The 22,488-nt window shown below is 40.5% G+C and overlaps 3 protein-coding genes and 1 long non-coding RNA gene across 5 annotated transcripts in view; 2 read left to right on the top strand and 2 right to left on the bottom strand.

The window, feature by feature from the left end:
- Window positions 1-22,477, bottom strand: part of LOC117814025 — a 33,555-nt gene extending 11,078 nt beyond the window's left edge. Inside the window, exon 1 of the long non-coding RNA XR_004631503.1 lies at window positions 22,256-22,477. This is a non-coding gene — a long non-coding RNA (uncharacterized LOC117814025). The remainder of the gene's footprint in view (window positions 1-22,255) is intronic.
- fibina (fin bud initiation factor a) lies at window positions 3,652-4,897 on the top strand. The gene has a single exon (XM_034685123.1). The coding sequence runs from the start codon at window positions 3,758-3,760 to the stop codon at window positions 4,454-4,456; it is 699 nt and encodes a 232-aa protein (XP_034541014.1). The 5' UTR covers window positions 3,652-3,757; the 3' UTR covers window positions 4,457-4,897.
- Window positions 11,316-16,000, bottom strand: si:ch211-87j1.4 (transmembrane protein 178B). Its single transcript, XM_034685119.1, has 6 exons — window positions 15,860-16,000; window positions 15,586-15,647; window positions 13,638-14,113; window positions 13,106-13,219; window positions 12,869-13,006; window positions 11,316-12,729 (listed from the first exon to the last, which is right to left on the bottom strand). The coding sequence occupies exons 3-6, from the start codon at window positions 14,038-14,040 to the stop codon at window positions 12,479-12,481; spliced, it is 906 nt and encodes a 301-aa protein (XP_034541010.1). The 5' UTR covers window positions 14,041-14,113; window positions 15,586-15,647; window positions 15,860-16,000; the 3' UTR covers window positions 11,316-12,478.
- Window positions 13,249-20,265, top strand: spi1a (Spi-1 proto-oncogene a). 2 transcript variants are annotated; one of them, XM_034685120.1, is made up of 5 exons: window positions 13,249-15,749; window positions 16,177-16,270; window positions 16,362-16,546; window positions 19,081-19,249; window positions 19,625-20,265. In XM_034685120.1, the coding sequence occupies exons 1-5, from the start codon at window positions 15,723-15,725 to the stop codon at window positions 19,933-19,935; spliced, it is 786 nt and encodes a 261-aa protein (XP_034541011.1). In that variant the 5' UTR covers window positions 13,249-15,722; the 3' UTR covers window positions 19,936-20,265. The 2 variants fall into 2 exon arrangements, with proteins under 2 accessions (XP_034541011.1, XP_034541012.1); XM_034685121.1 differs by having other exon boundaries at window positions 15,495-15,749; window positions 19,114-19,249.
- Window positions 22,478-22,488: the final 11 nt, after the last annotated feature.

Consider the following 22,488-nt stretch of genomic DNA (forward strand, 5'->3'; position numbering starts at 1 on the left):
TCCACTGTTAGGCCATGACTCAGAGTTTAAAAATAAAAAGCAATGTGAGGTGCAAACTGGGTCACATGGAGTGCAAGAGTTGAAGACAGTCAGTCAAAGGGGAATAAGTCTGCAGTAATGAATGAATCTGTTCAGTTAGATTTATGAAGTGGTGTAATGCTGCATTTGAGGATTTCCATGTCCGTTTAAAGTTGCTAACACTTTTTGTAACAACAACAAATCCAGTGTTGAGTGTTTTTGAAAGGGTTTGTTTATGAGGGAGAGTTATCACCTGACTCTGTAATCTGCTTTGGCTCTGCAGAGCATTTTAACATCTTGTAGCACTTTGTTTTGGTTTTCTTCCAACAAATTAAAAAAACAGACAGATGTTTGCAGTGAATTGGCTCTCAAAATCACCAGTACACTGACTGCTTAGTATCAAATGACATACATAATTATGATCTATGGTGAATACAGAAGGACTTGAGCTGCCACAGAGATTTCTCTTGTGAATTGGTGGAGACCAAATATGGAGCTAAAAGAGAGTTAACATTGCACTCATATTCTCATGCACTTTTCATAATGGATAAAGTTGCTTTGGATCTGCTGGATGTGGATCTGCTCTTTTAACCCTCTTGTTATGTTCCGGGTCAGATTGACCCATTTCAAAGTTAAAAAATAAATAGAAAATTGTTAAAAGTATTTTTTCAGTATAAAACTTATTCTGCTTGGCTTAATTAGTGTAGTTAACATATAAAATAAAAATGGTTCATTTAACATATTTGCAACCACCCCTGCATGTTTTAACTGCATAGATACTGTTCCCGGGTCAATTTGACCCGGCAGTCAAAGTGGAGGCTAAAGGGAGTCAGAAGAGTCAAATAGTAATTGTGTCTTTGCAACTGTGCGATATATTTCACCCCAATCACGAACACACACATGAAAAACGAGTGAGTTATCCTCATTGAACCATGATCTGTGAGAATTAAAGAACACCGTTGCACCAAATATTGATTTCAATGGTTAGTGATGGAGTTAATAATGAGATTTAAATAAATTGTATTGGGATTTTTTGGATTCTGACACTTTTGGATAATTAAATATGCCCCGGGTCAAGTTGACCCAGGAACATTATTGCTGTTCCTGAGAAACAAACATAACAGGAGGGTTAAACACAGCTCAAACTACTTGCACAAATACTGCATAAACAACCTGTATCATGTCAGTGTCAGCTCTTACTAAGTTAACTGAGCAACAGCTAGGGATGTACCAAAGCAATAAGATTCCTAGTCATATACATTCTTGAATTTGAATTCCAACTTATTTGGTGGTCTTTCTTACAAAAGGTTTAAAAAAAACTCAGAATTGAGCACAATGTACAACAATTTAGACAGATAAACACTGGATCATGGAGAATGTAGGTAAACAATGTCAAATTGGTTTCCCCAGTGTCGCTGACATTAGCATGCTCGCACCATTAGCCTTCGGTCCGCCTTGCAGGTTAATGTCCACATGCCTGTGCTGATTATTACGCATTGCTGTGGTAAAGTGGTTATATGCCAGTTTAAGAAGACACAGCCTACATACAGCTTTATCTGCATTTTCCACATCAAAATCCTGCCAAATGGTGCTGCGCTACAAGGTTCCATCTGTCATCTGTGATTGTTTACATCCCAGTAATGGAGCATTGTAGCAGTAAGGCAATAGCCATAGACTTAGACACAGCTTAGACACAGCATATAACCAACATGGCAGGCCTACAATTGTACAAATATTAATACTTTGTTTCATTTTTGGTGCTGGAGTGACATTTAATCATTTAGGTTGATTAAGAGTTTACATTTTTTTTTTAAATCGGCCTGAAATTATCTGTGTCAGGTTACCTGTGTACTAAACTCTGCTCTGTCTCTTTATTCAACACTATTCCCCATTGTAGTCTTTTTCCACACAATTTCACCTCTGCTGCTATTTCACTCATCAGCACCCACTATACATCAGAGGCTTCTTTAGTCATCTCCTTCCTGTCTGCAGGCCATCGTTTTCTGACTTTGTTTCTTATATCTGCCCGCAGGATATTGGAGTGTTTGATCACAGCAAGATTTTGGACTTTTTCAACCTGCCTAATCTCTTCTTTTGTTTGCTGCTGCCTGTTTCCTGCCTATTGACACCATTAATCCAGTTTACATGCCACTGTGGTAAATTATGTCATGCTCTCAATCCAGGAATTTTAAAGTTAAGAAAACTACATGAATTCATGAACAATCCTTGTGGCTCAGTTTGTCCAGTATATCCAACATATCTGTCCCTTAGTGGTATCTCTCTGGTGTTGTTTTGCAACAAAAACACAACTCTGAGCTCACTGCTCCATACACGATATGGAACACGAACAGACGAATGAAACCGGGGAAAAATAGGGCCGTTTCCAGCTGCGTGTTTACATCTTGCCATATGTTTTCCATTTTGTCTTGAGTTCTGCTGACAGGCTGAGAGCTGTATCTGAGACCACCCTGTGATGATGTAATTATCCATGACAGGAAGTGCAGGAGGGGATCTTAGCCCAGGGGAGTCTCGCTCTGTGGAATAATGTAATCACCTGACTGAATTCATCACAGAGCTCGAACTGCACTCAGGTTTAAATCAATAAGCGCTAGGGAGGTACCTGCTGTTCAAATCGCTGTATTTATGGCTTGAAGTTAAATATTTGGGACTTCATTTTGTAATAATTATATTCAAATATGATGGATTTGTTCTCATTTATGGATCTTATACAATATGTCTCTCTAAAGTGAATGAGATGACACTTTGCTCAGTTTGCACATCTTGGGGTTACACTTTGAAGGTTTAGTGAAGGTTTCTAGTGGAACTGAAGTAAAGTTTTTGAATTGCTGAGTCCAAGTACATGGACAAAAAATGAACTTAAAGTATCTTGTCCTAAAAGATTAACCCTCCTGTTATGTTTGTTTCTTAAGGACAGCAATAATGTTCCTGGGTCAACTTGACCCGGTCATATTCAATGATCCAAAAGTGTCAGAATCCAAAAAATCCAATAAACATTTTTTAAATCTCATTATAAACTCCATCACTAACCATTTAAATCAATATTTAACGCAATGGTGTTCTTTAATTCGCACAGATCATGGTTCAATGAGGATAACTCACTCGTTTTTTATAAACACAGTTGCAAAGAAACATTTAGTGTTTTAAACTTCTGACCCCTTTAAGCCTCCACTTTGACTGCAGGGTCAAATTGACCCACAACCAGTATCTATGTAACATAAACATGCAGGGGGGGTTGCAAATGTGTAAAATGAGCCATTTTCATTGTATATGTTGTTTACGCTAATTAAGCCAAGCAGAAGAAGTTTCATAGTGAATATATATATATTTATTTATTTATTTTAAAAAAAATTTTTTTACTTTAAAAGGGTCAATTTGACCCGCAACATAATAGGAGGTTTAACAAATTTCAGAGAACTGTCAATAATTGTGAACAGAATAAATGTTTTTTTAAGTTGGTGTTCAATTTAGGTTGTGAATCCGTCTTAAAATAAAGTGATTGAAACTTTCCTATAAGCGCTTCATTATGTAGTGCAAAATGAACTGTGAAACTTGTCAGCTTGTATGTTTCAATTGACTTTTGGTGTAAAGCAACCACGTGACTCTGTACTGACACATTGTGGTTGAAGTAGGCCTACTCAGGGGCCACCAGGGGCCCTCCTGACTCACACAGGCGGTCTGCGCCTTTTAGGTGACGGGGGACTGTGTAACTTGATCCTGAATGAAAACTCTGCGCCTGAACCGGCTGCCAGTCCACACTCTGTTCGTGAAAGAGAGAAAGAGGAGGTGCACGATGGACCCGGTCCCTCTGCTGCTCATCTTAGTCGCATCTCTGCCGCTCGGTTCGGCAGTCTATGATGGGCCCCTCCAACCGGAGATCTCCAACGGCTCATTCCATCACTTCTTCGTCCCGGACGGGGATTACGAGGAGAACGTGGACCCGGAGGAGTGCCAGATGCTGTTTAAGTTCTCGGATGTGTATCCGTGCGGGGCCTCTGAGGAACGGGACTCTGTGGTGCGGGACGACTTCATCATCTCCAAGATGCAGGCGGAGGACGCTGCGCGGCTGCTGGAGGGCATCGGGCGCACTGTGGCGCACGACCTGGACGGGGAGGACAGCTACGGCAAGTTCCTCCAGAAGGAACTCTCCCAGATAAGCGAGGCTTTCTCCAGCGTGGACAAGTCTCTTCAGGAGCTGGAAGTGAAGTTTAAACAGAGTCAGGAGACCGAGCTGAGAGAGGAGCAGCAACTGAACGGATACGTGATGAAACAAGTGAGCGACATCAGAACCGCGCTGAGGGGGACCACGGACATCTCTGTGGGACTAAAAGACAAACACGAGCTGCTGTCTCTTATCATCCGCAGCCATGGCAGCAGACTGAGCCGCCTGAAGACAGAGTACTTACATTTGGGCTCATAGTAGAGTCATAGCAGCCTAGAGAGTGTGTGTGTGTGTGTGTGTGTGTGTGTGTGTGTGTGTGTGTGTGTGTGAGTGTGAGTGTGTGTGTGTGTGTGTGTGAGTGACCCTCCAGTTCATCAAACAACTGGAAAGTTCATTGTGGCTTATGAATATCCCTCCTAAGTATGTTGAATGTGTCATTAAAGGGAGACACAGCAGCACATTCCTCTGAGTCAGGAAGGAAGAAGGAAATCTGAACATAAATTATGTCTGCATGGAGCCCTCTGTGCCACATCTGAAAAGGACTTTCATTCTAGAGAGAGTAAGAAAATAAAAGTCCTGAAAGGGAATTTATTTGCCTCAAATCAATGAAAGTGCTGTATATTTTGTCTGTATAGTGTACATTATGTTTATACAGTGTTAGATTATTACTGTTCAAATAAATGTTCAATATTCATCAAATATTTGAATTGTCCATTTACTTGTAAGACTGCTAACTGTGTGTAATGTGAGATTCTTAGGTTTTCTACCTTCTTACAAACTTGTCCTGACACATTCAAAGCCAGACGTATGAGTGTTGTAAAAGAAAACACTCCATCCTTTGAAGCCTGACGTTTCCATAAACAAAGAAAGCCTTTGAAATCTGTACTTTTTGGTTTCCAGCATTGGGCATAGTCCCTTCTCCTCCTCCTCTTTCCTCGTCCTGTCCTCATGTCCTTACGTCACTATGTTTGTTGTCGGCACTACAAGTGGCAGACTCCAGCGTCCCGTCAAGTAGCCCTGGTTAATTGGCGTCTGAGGTTTGTCACTGCCTCCCATTTTCCATCTGGAAGTCATCTACTGGAGTATGAAATATGTTTGTCCGGAGGCAGCCACTGTCATTATTATCCGTTCTGTAGTCTGTCACCATCTATAACAATTTGTGATTGATAAAACGTGTTTTTGTGATAGAACTCCAAGTTGTTTTGAGTGATTATGAATGCTAAAAATAGAGTTATGACGCCTCAGAGCTTGTCTCTAAAAAGGACCCTTTTTGTTCCTCTGCTGTTATGACAGAAAACATGGTATTTCAGACACTGCTCGTGTGAGACACTGTGTTTATAATTCCTAGAAGGCATTAGTTCTTATCTACTGTCAGGCTGTTTAAATTCACAGTCTGTTTGATTTAATACTCAGAGGGCCTTTGGTATAATCTGTGTATTTTCCATTCTTAACCATCGTTTAAAATTCTCTTGTTTCAGCCAATGTCTGCGACAACCACAATGTAACTGCCATAAGCATGCCCGCTTTTTTTTACAGATAATGTCTCAGTAGATGTGAGCGAGCCAGATGTGCTGCCATGGGCGCAACTGGGTGTGATTTCCTCTGTCTGGTTTTCCTCACAGTCCGGCTTCCCCTGAGGGACCCCTTTTTAAAAACAGCTCTGTATAGCTCAGCACAGTGCAGCCCGACCCCGTCAGAAACCCAAACTCCATGTGCAGGGAAACCTTATATGTCTATATGACTTCTAATTTTCAGGGGCACATGAACAGGGCTCACAAGATTTGATTAAAAGATTTGGTCCAATTTTCCACTGTGTAAGTAAAAGTAGAGCAGGTCAGGAAACCTCTAAAAGCAAACCCAGCCATCCTACTTAATTTGTCTTCTTTGGCTCCAGTCATTACTTCCACCTATGGAGAAGTATGTTACTGTGGTTTCAGGTCTCTGGAGCTCAGAAGGAGGAAGGCTTTAAGAAGAATGTATTCTCCTCATGGACACATTTTAAGGACAAACAAAGAAAAGGTCAGGAATGTTGACCTGAGATCACACTGATCCCTCTCTGAGTGGAGCCAAAAGCCCCCACACCACATGCCTCTGTGCTGTTATTATTAGACAGAGGAGTGCTATTTGAATACTACGACTGCTACTTGTCCTGCTGGTGGTATCACTGCAATAAATGCTGCTATATATTCTACCAACAGTTTCATCATCCCTCAGCTAACCCTGTCCTGACACTAGTATTAGTCTCCAAGTGTCCTCAAAAGGAGACAGTTTAAATACATTTGAGTCAGCATGTCAACACAATGCAACTGAGCTTTTTCAAAATCTTTTAAACTACATGACAACTGATGAAACTCTCATGAAGCCAAACCCTATGCTCTTATGAAGACCACACAAATATCCGACAACTGGGCTATAATCAAGCGGCATCCTTCAGTCCAAAAATATGAGACAATGCGGAAGTGCTAAAAACTGCAGTTCATCAAGGATCCGCTTGAGGCTGGCTCCGTAAGTACCGGAAACCACATACAATTCAAAAAAGACAATCTTAACAGCAGATATAAACATGTTTACAGCCTGGTTCAAAAGACGAGTGTAGTCTGGATAGCTCATTTTTCAATCGGCACACACTGTACGGGGGTGAATTTTTTTCTAATGCGGCAATTTCGAAGATAATGAGATTACGAGTCTTCCAATGAGAGGCACAACTGACTTGATTGACAGGCGGGAACACTGTAGCTGTTGGCTAGGAGGCTCAAAGCCCGCCTCTTTATGTCACAATCGCTCGACAGCAGCACTATGGCTGCCGCCGACGATTGGCCTCAAGACAGCACTTCAGACACAGATGGTTGAAGTCACGGATCCTACGTATATATATATATATATATATATATATATATATATATATATATATATATATATATATATATATATATATATATATATATATATATATATATATATGTATATATACACAGTCTATAGCCATAACTCTCTGAACAAGCCTTTTGCACAAAGGCTTATAATTAATTTATATCTTTCCCAAATTTAACAGCATACTTGCTGCAGTCAAATATTTACTGAGAGTCCGTGGCATTGAAATACTCTGACACAAGTAAAAGCTCTGAATTGCACATTTGCAAAAAAAAATAAAGAGAGGCATCACCCATATATTGCAATAATTAAATGATAAGCTAATTTAGCTACTCTACATATTCAGGTAGCTTGGTCTGTCATAATACATTACAATATATTAGTTAATTGTTTATATTTCTAAATGTATCAATTCTACAAACTAAAGTAAATATAATAAAAATATACAGTATCTTTTTTTCAAAGAATTGGGATTAAGCACTTTAGTTTTCTAATAACTGGTTTAAACCAAGCGGCAACCTCCGGTCTTAAACTATGAAGCCCATGCGGAAGTGTTATAAACTGCAGTTCATCGAGAATCCGCTTGAGGCTGGCTGCAGAAACACCGGAAACCACATAGACACCAATTCAAAAAAGATGATCTTTGCAGCATTAATAAACATGTTTACAGCCTGGTTCATATAACGGCTTGGCTCTTCGTAGCTTGACTCCCGGTCGGGAACACATAGCTGTTGGCCAGGAGGCTCAAACTCTGCCTCTTTTTGAAGCCGCCGTCGGTCGGCTTCCAAACAGCGCTCAGGAACAGATGGGTGACGTCGCAGATACTACGTCCATATTTTATACAGTCTATGGGTTAAATCCGATCTTCAGAATGAGTCTTGCTGTGTGTAGTTCCTCAGGGTTTCGTCCTTGGTCTCCTGCATTTTCTTTGTCAATCATTAATGTGTTATTACCCCTACATTTTCAGTTTTCTATTAATAATGATCTTTCACGACATGACTGCCTTACAGAGTTCAACAGCACTTATCACCATGGAGCTAGACGTTATCATCCCCCACTTCAGACTAATCAAACTACTCATTTACTTTTGTGCACTTCTACTCTTATGCAAGTCTTCCAGCTTTAGCTTGCATAAGCATCGTCTCAATACAGTCCCTGAGCATCTGAGATGGAAACATTTTAGAGAGCAGCATTCTCTCACACTCGGAGTAAATCCCCTATTCACCGCACATGTGCCCAAATACATGTGTGACAGGAGAGGGAGAAAGCAGGCTGGAACACAAGTGGTCCACAATAATGCGGCATCTGCAACTGGTTTGTCCAGTTAGTTAATACCTGTACACAACCGTGAATTGTTTGCCATTTGTCACACAGTGACATCAACATAATTGTGTATTAGTGCAAGATTTTCCCACATTTTAAGTGTCAAACTTGCAGAAATTGCTGTGTATGAATTACTAAATAGTATGGTGGATCAACCTCAGTATTCTAATCTGACAAATAGTGGAAAGCCTTCAGATGTTTCCACTTGACCTCTAATTTCCATCTCTTGGACATATAATCAAGTCATCACAAGTTTACATCATTTTTTTATGCAGATGATACACAGCTGTCCTTCCTCTTTTGGCAGAAGCAGCAAAAAACAGGTAATCACTCCCAAAGAATGTCGAAATAAAGTGAAAACTGGCAATCAGTATTTTCCTTCAACTCCAAAATAATTGTCATAACCACAAACTCTGCACTGATTCACATTCCACCACAGCTTGATTCACTTTACACCAGACTCATCTCTAGCTGAAGAAATCGCTGCATCACATTTGAAATCTCCCATGAAGCTTTAAGTAGTTATTCATACATTTGTCATATCCTGTCTAGACTATTGTAACTCACTCTATTCCCACTTGAGTAAACAGAATATTTTCAGAACTGAGCTGAGTTGTATTAAGACACATCAGCAAGAGTATTAACTAATTCAGAACACCTAACCCTGTTTATATTTTTGTTGCTTTATTGCAGTGGCAAGATTTTAAAATTAGTTTTAGAATTCTAGTTATGATTGTTTAATTCCCCCATTAACTCACAGTAAGTAGCCAAAATCCCCAAACGGATCCCATTTAGAAATTCTAAATTGTAAGTTTGAAACTAGAAGCAGCTAAACTATGCTATCAGACCTCGTTGACCTGAAATGTCTGACTAGGTGAAGTTAGGCAGGATGCATTTTCCACTTTTAAATCTTTTTAAGAAAACATTTCAGACTTTTCTGGAAGCACTTTTACATGAAGATTTAAATCCAAGCTTAATGAAAGTTTTTGGTACTCCGTTTTGGCCTTTCTTTACATAAGTTGCTTTGATATAATGGTTCTATCTAGACATTTACACCAGTAGATGCAGGAAAAGGGCCTCTGGCATCATGAAGGACACCTCCCACCCTGCACAAACATTGTTTGCTCCTCTCCCCCCAGGCAGGAGACTGTGGAGCATCAAAAGCAGAACCTCCAGAAAGAGGAACAGCTTCTTTCCTGAGGCCGTAAGACTGCTGAACTCTGGTGGTGCTCTGTAGTCTCAGCCGCTCCCAGCCATACAGACTCCGATACGAACAGTACTATACAACGGACTACCTCAAAACTTGCACATTGTACATTTGCACATTCAATTGCACTACAACATTGCTACGGGTCTGCAAGTTGCATGACATGAAGGACAGAGGTCACAGACAGGGACACTAACAAAAAGAAACTTAAACACTTATAAACAACAAATGTAAGGCCTTTGGGTTCCAAAAGGTAGAGTGGAGGTGTAAAACCCACTAATTCTACTACAAATGAGTAGACAAACTTAGGAAATGGTCCAAACAAACAGTGTAGTCACTTGGCAGGGATAAAAACTTCTTTTTAATTCTCTTTGTCACCCTCCTTTTCGCCACAACACACCAACAAAGATACACACGCTCTCTCAACAACACTCTTATTGAGCAGCCAGGCTGATGAGCTCAAGCTGGGTACAATGACGACAGGTGCTCTCAATGATGGGCTTGTTAGGAGCCCTGGAGGTCACAGACTACACAAAGGTCACAATGGGCATGTAAGCATCAGAACTAGACCACGGAGCAATGAGAGAAGGGTGGTCTGAAGAAACTCAACAATGAGTTCAAGGTGTTGACTCAGTTTCCAAATTCCCTAGATCCCAATCAAATCAGGCATCTGTGGGATGTGCTGGACAGCCAAGTCTGATCCATGGAGGCCCCACCTCACAGCTTACTGGACTTAAGAGGTCTGCCGCTAACATCTTAGTGTAAGATACAAACAGCATACCTTCAGGGATAGAGTGGAGTACATGTCTCATTGGGTTAGGGCTGTTTCACCTCTGACCTGTTGAAAGGAGGGCTTACATACTGCCGACTTTCAGCCGGACGCATCCCTCATAAACGTCTTTAGACGATCATTAAATACTTATCTGATGAGGATATTGTAAAACTCCCTCCGTGTTTCAACAGCTGTGTAAACTCCACAAACACCGTTACATTCAGCTGAAGGTCTCCAGTTTACAGGGTCACTTTTAAAACCGTAACACCGAGAGAGACACATTTGCAGTGGGCTGAGAGAAGACTACTGTAACAAGCTGTTAAATCAAGGGAATCACAGCGTCTTATTTTTTGAAAAGTACACACACATACAAAACAGATAGAACAAATTTAAGAAAGAGAAATCAAGCGAATCACAGATGTGTGTGATGTTATCGTGAACGACGGGCGGAATAAACACACTGCGGTTACTCTACCAATCAGACACGTTCAGCATTGCAGATCCTGCCCCCCAAAAGCCCTTGGGCTTTTTGAAAAGTTCTTACCCCCCTAGCAGGGGCTTTTTAGGGGGGAGATTATCTACCCCTGAACTAAATTTAGACCCTAGTTCCTAGTTCAGGGGTAAAGTCCCTAGTTCCCGGGTAAAGTTCCTCCGGTCGAAATGCCCCTATATTATAAGACACATGGTCATAATGTTACGGCTGAGCGATGTATATTTACATGACGAAATAGTTTCCACTGTCCTGTAGGGTTTTAACCAACAATGTAAGTTGGATGCTTTCAGGGCTGCAGCTGCACATAGCAACTCTATGAATATAATAAACAGAATGTGAGCAATATAACAGTAGAGAGGCGATGCTGAGGAGCAAAAAAACAAAGGAAATGAGTGAGGCCAGCAAGTGAAATAGCTGTCAGAGAGATTTAATTTATCGGAAAAAGCTGTAGTAAAGTGATTACAGCTCAAGTTGATGGTATGTATGTTGTCAATGGAAAACAATCTTTTGATATTAATCAATCATAAACCAAAGTAAACTTGTGCTGTTGTCATGAGATCAGAGAGCTTTTGGTGTAATTTTTTTGATTTAATTTCTTTGTATGGATCAGTTGTGTTTATTAGAGACTGAAAAATTTCACAAGAACCAGCAGCAGACCATTACCTCACTGTTTTCTGCTCTATTTAATTTGGTTTGGTTTATTTTTGTCTGTTTTGTAACTTGGCCAGGGACTCTAGCTTCAGTCAGACATTTCACCATCTAATTGTTCAGGAGTGGTTGAATAAAACTGTTTCCTCGACGCACCACCAGATATAAAAAGAAAAACTGATGTTTAAAGAGAAATGCTGTAAAAGTTTTGACTCAATTAGTGGGCATCTCTGCTTGCTGGCAGACCAGTGACCTCATGTCATACTGCAAAAGAAAGATGACCACAAAGGAGTTTATATGGTGTTGGCTCAGTATGTTACACATGCAGGCATTAAACTGTTTTGCACAACTGTTTTATTTTTCAAAAAATATTTTGATGGGGATTAAGACCTCAAGAACAACAAAACAATTCCCTCAACACAGTTTGGTCTGAATGCTCGTATTTTTCCTTGAATAAACACAAATGCATCTGCATACATACAATTCAAAAAGTACATGTACATATCTTCTTTTGAATGGGTACATAATGATACACAGTTGCCCTTTGAAATGTGACAGAACACTTCCATAGTTTGATCTTCAATACAGATTTCAAAGTTGTGCTATTGATCCTCTGCCAGTTTTTCTTTTCTTTTTTCTTCTCAAACTGGCAGATTTTACCGGAAGAAAATGTTTGTATAACTATTTTCCTCTTGAAGAGCAAGCAATAACACTGAACAGTTCATTCATAAAGAGGGACAGAAAAAAGCACCAGAGGGACTGAAATCCTCTTCAGTCAAAAGTCACCTCTTTCTGATTTCCATGTGAGCAAGAGCCAGTGTGCCTTTCTGTCTCCGAGCCCAGCTCTGTGAAGGCCCCCCTCTCTTTGCTCTGAGTCCCCGCACAGGTCAAACTGTCTCTGCATCAGGGCTCAAACATCACTGTTCCAGGAAGAGGCAGGTGTCTGTTAGATGTGCCAGCGGCTTGTCACACGCAGCCGTTCTCCTGCCTGGGCTTGTGGTGCACCACCGGGGTATGTGGAGGGTAGAGGGAAGGAGCAAGTGTGCACAGGAAACCAGCCAGCAACGTAAGGCCAAGGCCACCCCAGGCACAAAACATGGACCATCCGTAACCGTGACTGATGTCCTCTGGTAATCCAAACATGTAGCGAGGGTAGCGCGACAGTTCAAAGTTGATCCCAGCTACGCATGTACAGAGGGAGATTATGCAGCATGTTCCTGAAAAAAACAAAACAAGTCAGACACCACATTTTCATCTCCTGTGGATGATGCATCATTTGAGCACACTCTTTACAAAGCCTCCACTGCCCCAATGTGGTGAGGCAGGGTAGTGCTTTTTATGTAAAGTACAGCTTACCTCCCATGAGGAAGAGGAGTCCAGCGACATACTGCATCAGATCATGCTCTTTACAGTAGCCCAGCACACCTATGATCCAGCCAAATAGGATGATGGATACAGCCATGCCTATGAAGCTGGCAGTCATCCTCTGGAGGTCTGTGGGGAAACAAAACAAGTGTATTTTAGGATGCCGGGCCACATTTCTCTATATTAATCCAACCAGAGCTTAAGGAAGGGGCATTTTTGAGAACTCACGTAGTGCGTGCCACTCATCCTGCCTCATTGTCTTCGTCAGATTGATTGGCAGATTCCTGGGCAACGCTGATGATGAGTAGTAGTATTTTATTGGTGTGCAGCGCGGAACCAATCCTGTGCATGTAAACAACAAAGAGGATGTCACATAAGCACTGAGATCCGATGAGGAGGATATCACAGGGCTCTCTGGGTGCTGCCAACCCCCCTCCCCAAAAACGCTATCCAACCCCACTCCACCACCACCCACCCACCCACCCACTCACTCATCCACCCACTCACTCATCCACCCACACCATTCTAGAGTAGCTTGTTGTACGCATCTCGAGGCTTCTGTTACTACGGCTTGCCCTTTTGTGCTGGAAAATAACACTGCAAGTCGATTGCGTTGTAACTGTACTCCGTGTGATACTGCGTAGGCCTGGAGGGTCTGTGCGCAGCATCAGCACCTTGGATAACGCATACGTGCACTAAGTACTCACTCATGGCGCAAAAATGAATACCGTACAGCATGAAAAGTGACAATAAAACGAACCTTTGAAGATCAAGTCCTCTGTCTCCAAGTCAAAGCCCGGTCGATGGCACTTTCTCCACAGTCCGGTAATGGTGGAGTTGTATTGCCGACGGCAGAGGGACTCCATAGCCGGGGCAGGAGGCAAGAAGTGCCGCTTAGCCCGCAGCAGCATCTCGCCACTGACACCGGTGCCTTTCCTCTCCAAATGCTTCTCCTTCGGCAGCATGCGAAGCGGGAGGTTGTTATTGGAAATGTAAATGTAACCCGGGTCGTTCCTTTTGTGGGGATAATTCTTGCAACGCAGCCGGTACCTCCTCGCGTCAGTCTCATACCAGTTGTCAGTGCTGATCGCGACGGCTATAAGTCCCAAAGCGCAAAAAGCCAAAAAGAGACCTGCCATGGTTAAAGTCCTCATAGCAGCCATGTTCCATGCGTCTCTCGCCTCAGTGCCGTGATAAATCCACGGGACAGCAGGGCTGCGCTCCTGGCTGCTGCTGCTGTCAGTATATGAAGTGGGGAGGGAATTCAACAATAGAAGGAAACCTGAAATGCGGATAAATCCCCAAAGCCCTCATTTCTTTGATTTACCCGTCATCGACATAAAGGAGCCAGATTCCGATGTGGAAGATAAATAAATGTGGGCCTGGATGAGCAATATTTTGGTTGTCTCCTCTGTGCCTCTTAACTCAGTCTAGCCTAGATACTGGTCAGTCCAACATTTCTTTCCAGTAGATGGAGACAGAGCAAATATTTGAAAGCACAACAACCCCCCAGGCCAGCACTGACACAGCATATCATAATCTGTGGGGAGAGATGGCTAAAGTTTGAGAAAGTTACACCACAGATAGTGCCTTCTCTCAGGTTGTTATATCATGTTCTCATGCTTTTGTAGTCTGAAGGGCTCAGTCCTGAAGGAGCCAGTGTTAAACCCCACAGAAGGCCTCTTTTTCTCTGTCTGATTTTCAGGAAACAGTTGCATCACATCCAACAGATTGCGTCTCGTAACTTTCCATCCTCATGGGGCCAACTATAAAAAACAGCAAAAATGACGCAACACTGTAGATTGTATAATTTAAAAAGGTCATGAAAATGTTAAAAGGCTAGTTTTAGTTTCTGGCTAATTCAAGTTTGGGAGGATGTCATGTTAGGACAGATAAATCTGTGCGCGTGTCTGGGTTTTATTCACACTTTCTGAGGGGAAAAACACTGCGGCACAAACATGGTCATAGTGGCTATGGACATTCAGACAGATTCCCACTGGTTTCATTCTCTTACTTGATACTTCCTCAATTGAAACCAGAATGCCAAATTAAAAAGAGGAACAAGGCTCACTTTGACTTCACTTTTGGTTTTGGATCCCGTGTACAATCACTCTTGTAAAGGCCTACATGAACAAATCTTACAGGGCTGGCGAGAATTGTACTTTTCCTGCACAAAGGGCCTCATTTGCCCTCTTTAATATACAAGGTTAAAGAAATGTACATATCCTTTTCTATTGATGTTTATCTTGTGTGAGGAATGGATGTAGGGTTAGAGTAAATGTTTGATCTGAGGTCAAATCACTGCAGCTCTTGAACTGATGAGAAAGAATTTGAAACATTCAAAGGCTTTCTATTGAATATGCAATAGCAATATCTGCTTAATTTAGCACTGAAACTTTCTCTAAAAAGCCTGAGATGCTTCATACACGCTTCTAGGTCACATATAAGTGGATTATTCAAAAGCATATTCAACATAACAATACCTGCTATTCATGTTTCTATAGACCACAATAAAGAAACCTTTGCTTATAAAAAAAAAGAGGAATCATCATGATAATGAACAATTTGACCTCTCAAATATAGGAAATAACTGTTCAGTATGATTGGTTAATGAAGTGTATTTACAACCAGCCATCAGGAACTAGTTGATCATATGTGTTTGACAATAGTGTGCTGTGAGAATGTTTAGGGTCCGGCTTATTTCTCACTTTCAGTTCCCTCTAGTCCCGCAGTCTGGTAAAGTCAGTACTCAGCGACGTTGTGCGTTTCTCTGTGAAGAAATAAGAAAAAGTTTACACTGATCCCAAAGCTTCAAGATCCTGGATTCTAATGCTGCGTTGTTCACATGATGGAAGGGTTTGTCATATCATCTGTAAGTGCTAACTCTTCATTGTTTTATTTTTGACAAAGCATCAGTTTGAGACTCTGAGAGGACATTTCAGTGTTTGTGTAGAGGTGTTGAGTTAAAAAGGGGGATCATACCTGGTACTTTGTGTTCCAGGTGGGGCTCCATTCATTGATCTAAGAAGATGGAGACTTAGTAGCAGTGTTATGTTTGTCATTTATTAAGAACATGATCTGTATTTAATTGCTCTAAAAATTGAGAAACGTACTCACACGAGCATGGTCAGCGGTTTACTACATTCAATTTTATCTTTATGTTCTATTACAAGAAATACAAGAGATCTCTTTAAGAGAGCAACTGATAAAATTCATATTTGACTTAATTTAGGAAGATAAAAAGACTCTTACTTTGCCCTCTTACTTTCCCGTTTTAAATACGTTTTTCACCTTCAAAGGCTCCAGAAGAAATCAATCCGAATGACTCAGAGGATTACAGACCCCCCACAGAGCTGTACCCCTTCCTCACTAACGTGGGGGAGATTTATGAAGGTGAGGAGACAAGATTGAAGAGAGAACAAACTACTTCAGCACTTACCCTTTTTTTCTCACCTCATGTGTCGTACTCTCTCTCACATTTCAGACCACAGATGGACCTTTCACTCCGAGCGCATCCAGCCAACAGACTTTGAAAATTCCCCAGTGAATCACCTCACAGAGCTTCAGTCTGTGTCTCCTCATCAGCTGATACAACCCTACCGCTACAGCAGTGAGCCTCTGGCCCTCCACCTTGAACCCACTCTCGGAGCGCTCACTGTGTCCCCTCAGGTAAGATCATGTGTTGGAAATGGATGCAAAACTACCGTCCTAATACGGGGAAAAGGCTCCCTATATTGAAAAGATGTTCTCAGCATGTTGCAGTTTGTTCATTTTGACACAAAATAAATTTGTGTTGTACGATATCATTGCAAAATTATGACATCAGAAACAAACTCTTCTGAACTTTCAATATTAGCCATCAATAATCTTTACAGTTTCTGTTCAGATGAAAGATTGGTTGACTTATTGAAATCATCACCCTCACTGGTCAGCACCAGAAGTACCTGTCAGTTTAAGAAATTATTCATGTTTTTGTAACTGTAGGCCAAAAACTTTGTTCATATTGTGTCCAAGCTGTAGCACAGCCACCTGCCACTGGCTGAGGCTGAAGCTCTAGTTAATGGTTACAGCAATAATGCTCGAATGGTCTACTACCTGGATGTAAACAAGCTCAGATGACGGATAGCATTGTATAGCGTTCTATCTATATCTATATCTAGAAAATGAGATAAAGTTGTATTTAGGTTGTGTTTGGATAACTGACTAATAGCCACTCAACCTGTGTAACCAACACAGGCATGTGGACATTAACACACAAGGAGAACCGAAGGCTGGTGGTGCTAGCTGTGGTAACGTTAGCCTCACTCAGAGGTGTCAAAAGTATTCACATTCATTACTCAAGTAGTAGTAAATTCTAGGGTTTAAAAAGACTTCTGTAGAAGTTGAAGTATCAGCTCAAGCTTTTTACTCAAGTATAAGTGTAAAAGTACTGGTTTCAAAACTACTTAAAGTATAAAAGTAAAAGTAATGTAAGGGGAAAAAATGTCATTAAGGACAAAAGCTTAGGCTGTGCCACAGGGGCCTATAGTGCACTACCCCACCTCCCAAAAAAACATGTTTCTAAAGGCCGTAATGACTATAATGTTATACTAATATGTTAATGTATCATGTTTATACTTCTCATCCAACCACAATCAAATTCACTCTACCCGGATGGCGCAATTTATCGGGATAGGCTCTTGTCTTTCTGTGTTTTTTTAATGATGACAAGCCATAATGAAAATGAGCTGAAATGAAACAGGAGTAACAAGGCTATTTTTAAAATGTAAGGAGTAGAAAGTACAGATAATTGCGTGAAAATGTAAGGAGTAGAAGTAAAAAGTCGGCTGAAAAATAATTACTCCAGTAAAGTATAGATACCCAAAATTTCTACTTAAGTATTTGTACTTCGTTACCTGACACCTCTGGCCTCACTCAAGTAACCAATTTGACATTTTTTACCTGCAGACTGTGTTAAGCCGTGTTAAAATCAAACTCTGTTTTGACTGCTTTCTTGACTTCAGACTAGACAGGTGGTGGGAACTAAATTTTCTGTTTAAACAACTCACATTAGTAACTTCAGAACATTTCTACTTTCTATGCCTACATGCTGTTTTGCACATTGTACACAGTGCTCTACTGGTAACACGTTGTCTCCTGAATTCCAAAGCATTCCAAATTGCAGAAATTACTTTCCTTTGTTCACCACAAGGTCTTCAAAATAAATATTTTACTCCTTTTTCCTCAGCTGTTGTGCTAGCTAACCTCAGTAATCACCAAATAATACCAATTAACCTGAAGGTAGCAAACAGCTAGCTGGGGCTTTATATGTTGTCTTTATGTTCTGAATGTATGAAACATGTATTTAAAGCTTTATGGGTAATGGGTGAAAAGTGTGAATAACAGGCAAACACTATATTTTTTCTAATCATTGTGTCTCTGGCAGTCTTGTATCTATTGCAAATGTTCACAGTGCAATGAAAATAGAATTTAATGTGCAGAGGTTGCTTTACACTTTTGAATAAAATTGAGTGAATGACGTCTTACTATTACCCAACATTGATCAAGGTAGATTCATCAACTGCAATAAAGTTTATTCAAAGAGTACAGCAGAAGCTTTGAAAATAAAAAGGATACTCTTTAAAAGGCTTTGATCGTTTTCAAAAAATTTTACAGGGTTGTTTTTATTTTAATTTTTTTTTCAGTACAAGCAAAGGCATCCCTGATTCAAGTGTCATTTTACAGCTATTGTAGACAAAAAAACAAAAAAACAAACACAAATTTATATCAGAAGCTGGAACCAGAGACATTTGGGCACTTAGAAATGACAGTGTGGTTCTTTCAATATTAGTCTGTCAACAAACTGAAGTGAACTTTGTCAGACACAAAGGGTTCATTGGACTAAATCTAAAAACAAAATCCCATCACAGTATATTTACTAAGATCCATTTAGATCATCTCAAATATAAGAAACACAGTTTATCTCAAAGAACATGGCACAAGGCGTGAGCAGGCGGGGATAATTCTGCTGAAAAGTAATCATGGTCTTGCTGAGCACTGAGTTCTATTTTAAAAGAGCAACTTCCTCTTTTAGTACAACGAAAGAGTTTAAGCCAAAATGTCATGCACAAAAACAAAAACAAGACAGAGACAAGCAAAAACTGCAACTCTATAATCCCTCTGTGTAAACATGAGCTTTAAAATGTTCTACCTGTTTCCTAAAGATCCCATTTTATACCTCGACCCTGTGCTACCAGTATCAACCCCCCACCTCGCCAGGCCACCAGTACTACTCAGCAGAGGAACCAAGAGGAGGCAGCCCCCCACTCGAGGTATCAGAAGGAGAGGACGAGTTTGGAGAAGACAACCACCCCTCCTTCAGGAGAGACAATAGTGAGTATTCAAGTTAGGGTTGGTCATGGGCTGTGGCTGACAGTCATTGATACTAATCTTTGTATTATGGTAACACTGTGATTAAGAAGGCTTTAACTGGATATCTTATTGGTGAAAATATCAATGAATGTCAGTAAAAAAATATGGAACATTTCCACATTGCATTTGAAGCGGCTGGGGCTAAAACTAATAAAGTGGCCAGACTCAGCAGCTTCAAATGAATAATTACTATTTATCTACACTGCAAAGGTATATGTCCATAAATATAAAAAACAGAAAAGCATGGCATCAGAATGTATCTTACTGAAAGTCACACCAAAGCCTGAAACTGCTGGATAAAATAGATTGAATGAATCTAATTTTTTTCTAATCCAGCCAACAAGAAGAAAATCCGCCTGTACCAGTTCCTTCTGGATTTGCTAAGAAATGGGGACATGAGTGACAGTATCTGGTGGGTGGACCAGGACAAGGGCATCTTCCAGTTCTCCACAAAACACAAAGAAGCTCTGGCCAACCACTGGGGTCTTCAGAAAGGAAACCGCAAAAAAATGACCTACCAGAAAATGGCACGAGCTCTGAGGAACTATAGTAAAACTGGTGAGATTAAAAAAGTGAAAAAGAAGCTGACTTATCAGTTCAGTGAGGAGGTGCTGAGGAACCTTTACCTAAGTCATTATACCCGCTGAAGAGGGACCAGAGGCTGTCTATGATTCTGCTGAAATCACTAAACTTAACAGTGGCTTATTCAAGCTGCTTGCTATTTACTTGGTGCATTTATCAAGTTTTTGTCATATTTATTTGTTATGCCTGAGTAAATTCTTCAAAGCTTTTACTTCCCTGTAGACGTCTCTGTTTCCGACTCATGTCAGTTTTTGTGTTTTATGTGTACAGAGATGAAGAAAATAAAAGTTGATTCAGCATCTTTTTGTATTTCAAATCAACTTATCCAAAGGGACAACACCCATCGGTTGTGTGTGAATATAATTCAAAACTAATAAATCCAAGTGAAAGAGCAACATGGTTACTATTTTTTGCCAATGGCTTTAATGTTCCACTGTGAGTTATCAGACAGTCTCAGGTATGAATGAAACAAGTGCCCATCAAGTGAAATGCATGACTGACAACCTGTTGCTAAAGGTGCATTTCGACCAAGAGTTCCGGGGTCTTTTAGCCCCCGGAACTACATTACCATGAACTAAAAGGTTTCTGTGCCCCCATTGTTGTCTTCATTTCGACCGCGGTCTGAAGTCCCGGGTAGATTGTTCAAATCAGGCCAGTGACGTATGGAGGAAAAATGTATATTAAATAATATTTTGAAATCTTAATAAAAAATTTAACTAGTATGCATTTCCAGGAACTCCCTCTGTGTTTCAACAACTATGTAAACTCCACAAACACTGTTACGTTCAATCGAAAGTTCCAGGACCTTTGAAAAGTACAACCCCCCAAGCAGGGGCTTTTCAGGGAGGAGATTATCTACCTCTGAACTAAATTTAGTCGAATGCACGTAGTTCAGGTGTATAGTCCCTAGTTCCGGGGTAAAGTTCCTGCAGTCGAAAAACGCCTTAACACGAAATACTATGGAACTCTGGTAGGAAGGTATGAGCCATCAGAACAATGGTCATTGATGTGACTACATATAGACAGGACTGAACATGACTGACAAGCCTCATGCTTGTTTTACGCTTTTTTATGTATCAGCCAAATTATTGATTATGACTAAAAGTCAGCTCTGTAACAGTACAACAGTTAATACACTGGATAACAGGCATTCTGAGAGACAGCCAAACAAAAAAGGACAAAGTTCAGTGAGGCACTTAATCCAAAACTGAAATGCAACTGATGCAAAGAAACTGTTTCAAATAGATTGCAAAGATGTATTAAGCACGTATGAAAAAACATTAGGGCCCTACCACAAGAACATGCCAGACTACTTCACACCAAAAGTCAAATATACTTATCTTCATCATTATCTTTCCCTTAAATCAGGGGTTCCCAAAGTGTCGGTTGGGACCCCCTGGGGGGTCGCGAGACACAAAAGGGGGGTCATGAGATGTTCTCCAGAATTTCCTTTTTCTTTAAATTAAAGATATCTAAAAGTAGTGTATTTTACCCATTACAGTAAAAAATATTGACAAAAATAGTAGCTACATTTGAAATGAAACCTTGAAAATAGAAAATGTAATGAGTTTTCTGCCTTTCTTTTTGCCAGATGACTCCTAAGTTTAGGGTTAGTGAACAGTTAATTATCAAAAGCATCAGTAGCAGTAGGTTAATTCATAACAGCACAGGAAACACAGAAACATGCTCATATAGGTAGGGTCATTTTCTGCAGACCAGCTAAATGAAGCCACATTAAATCACTTCGAGGGGCTGTGGGGGTCGCAAGTCTTTGTCCAAAATATTTTGGGGGACACAGGCTGAAAAGTTTGGGAACCCCTATGAAAAGAGCTCGCACTGTGATTGGAAACAGGTTGGACTCACTGGGGTCTATGGCGGAGAGATGCACACAGAAGAAGATAGAGACCATTCTAAATTACACAGATCATCCACTTCACAACTTCTTTGTGGATCAGAGAAACAGCGGCAGTGGACGGCTCATCTCTCTGCCCTGCAGGACTGAGATACAGAAAATCATTCATCCCTGCAGCCATTAGGCTTCATAACACCTGAATTACTTGTTTTTTATGTAATTTTTATAATTCTATCTGCCAAACAACTGGATTTTCCTTTGGGATTAATAAAATATTATCTCTCTATCTATCTATCTATCTATCTATCTATCTATCTATCTATCTATCTATCTATCTATCTATCTATCTATCTATCTTAAATAACACCTGACACAAATCGGATTTGGAAAAACAATATGAGCTTAAAATCAAGACAAAAAAAAGACTGGGAAACAACAAACCAATGACCATGGTCCCAACTTATTATGTGTAAGGATATATCACCAAATACTTAAATATGTTCACAGCTGACAAGTGTGATAAATTGACATACCTTATTTTGAAGCAGAGTTAATCTGTTTTCAGCATGGTTTTTAGTGATACTTCCAGACAGGCATTGACTTTTCCTGTTAGCTTCATTATGACTGACAGAGCTGTTCAATTTGTAATCCGGTATTTTTCAAATCAGTTTGGAATGTATCATGGAGTAATTATTTAATTATCTTTAGTTCAACAAATCTGAGCAAGCTCTTTCTTTGTACCGCCCAGGAACTGTTTCCGCTGACG

Source organism: Notolabrus celidotus, chromosome 6 (assembly GCF_009762535.1).
Source record: "Notolabrus celidotus isolate fNotCel1 chromosome 6, fNotCel1.pri, whole genome shotgun sequence".
NCBI lineage: Eukaryota > Metazoa > Chordata > Actinopteri > Labriformes > Labridae > Notolabrus > Notolabrus celidotus.

Coding starts and splice junctions, on each gene's coding strand:
- fibina (XM_034685123.1), top strand. CDS start 3,758: ATGAAAACTCTGCGCCTGAACCGGCTGCCAGTCCACACTCTGTTCGTG.
- si:ch211-87j1.4 (XM_034685119.1), bottom strand. CDS start 14,040: ATGGCTGCTATGAGGACTTTAACCATGGCAGGTCTCTTTTTGGCTTTT. Junction 13,220..13,637: donor AGAGGACTTGATCTTCAAAG/GTTCGTTTTATT, acceptor TTACATGCACAG/GATTGGTTCCGCGCTGCACA. Junction 12,730..12,868: donor ACTCCTCTTCCTCATGGGAG/GTAAGCTGTACT, acceptor TGTTTTTTTCAG/GAACATGCTGCATAATCTCC.
- spi1a (XM_034685120.1), top strand. CDS start 15,723: ATGATGGAAGGGTTTGTCATATCATCT. Junction 16,271..16,361: donor CGTGGGGGAGATTTATGAAG/GTGAGGAGACAA, acceptor CTCACATTTCAG/ACCACAGATGGACCTTTCAC. Junction 16,547..19,080: donor CGCTCACTGTGTCCCCTCAG/GTAAGATCATGT, acceptor TGTTTCCTAAAG/ATCCCATTTTATACCTCGAC.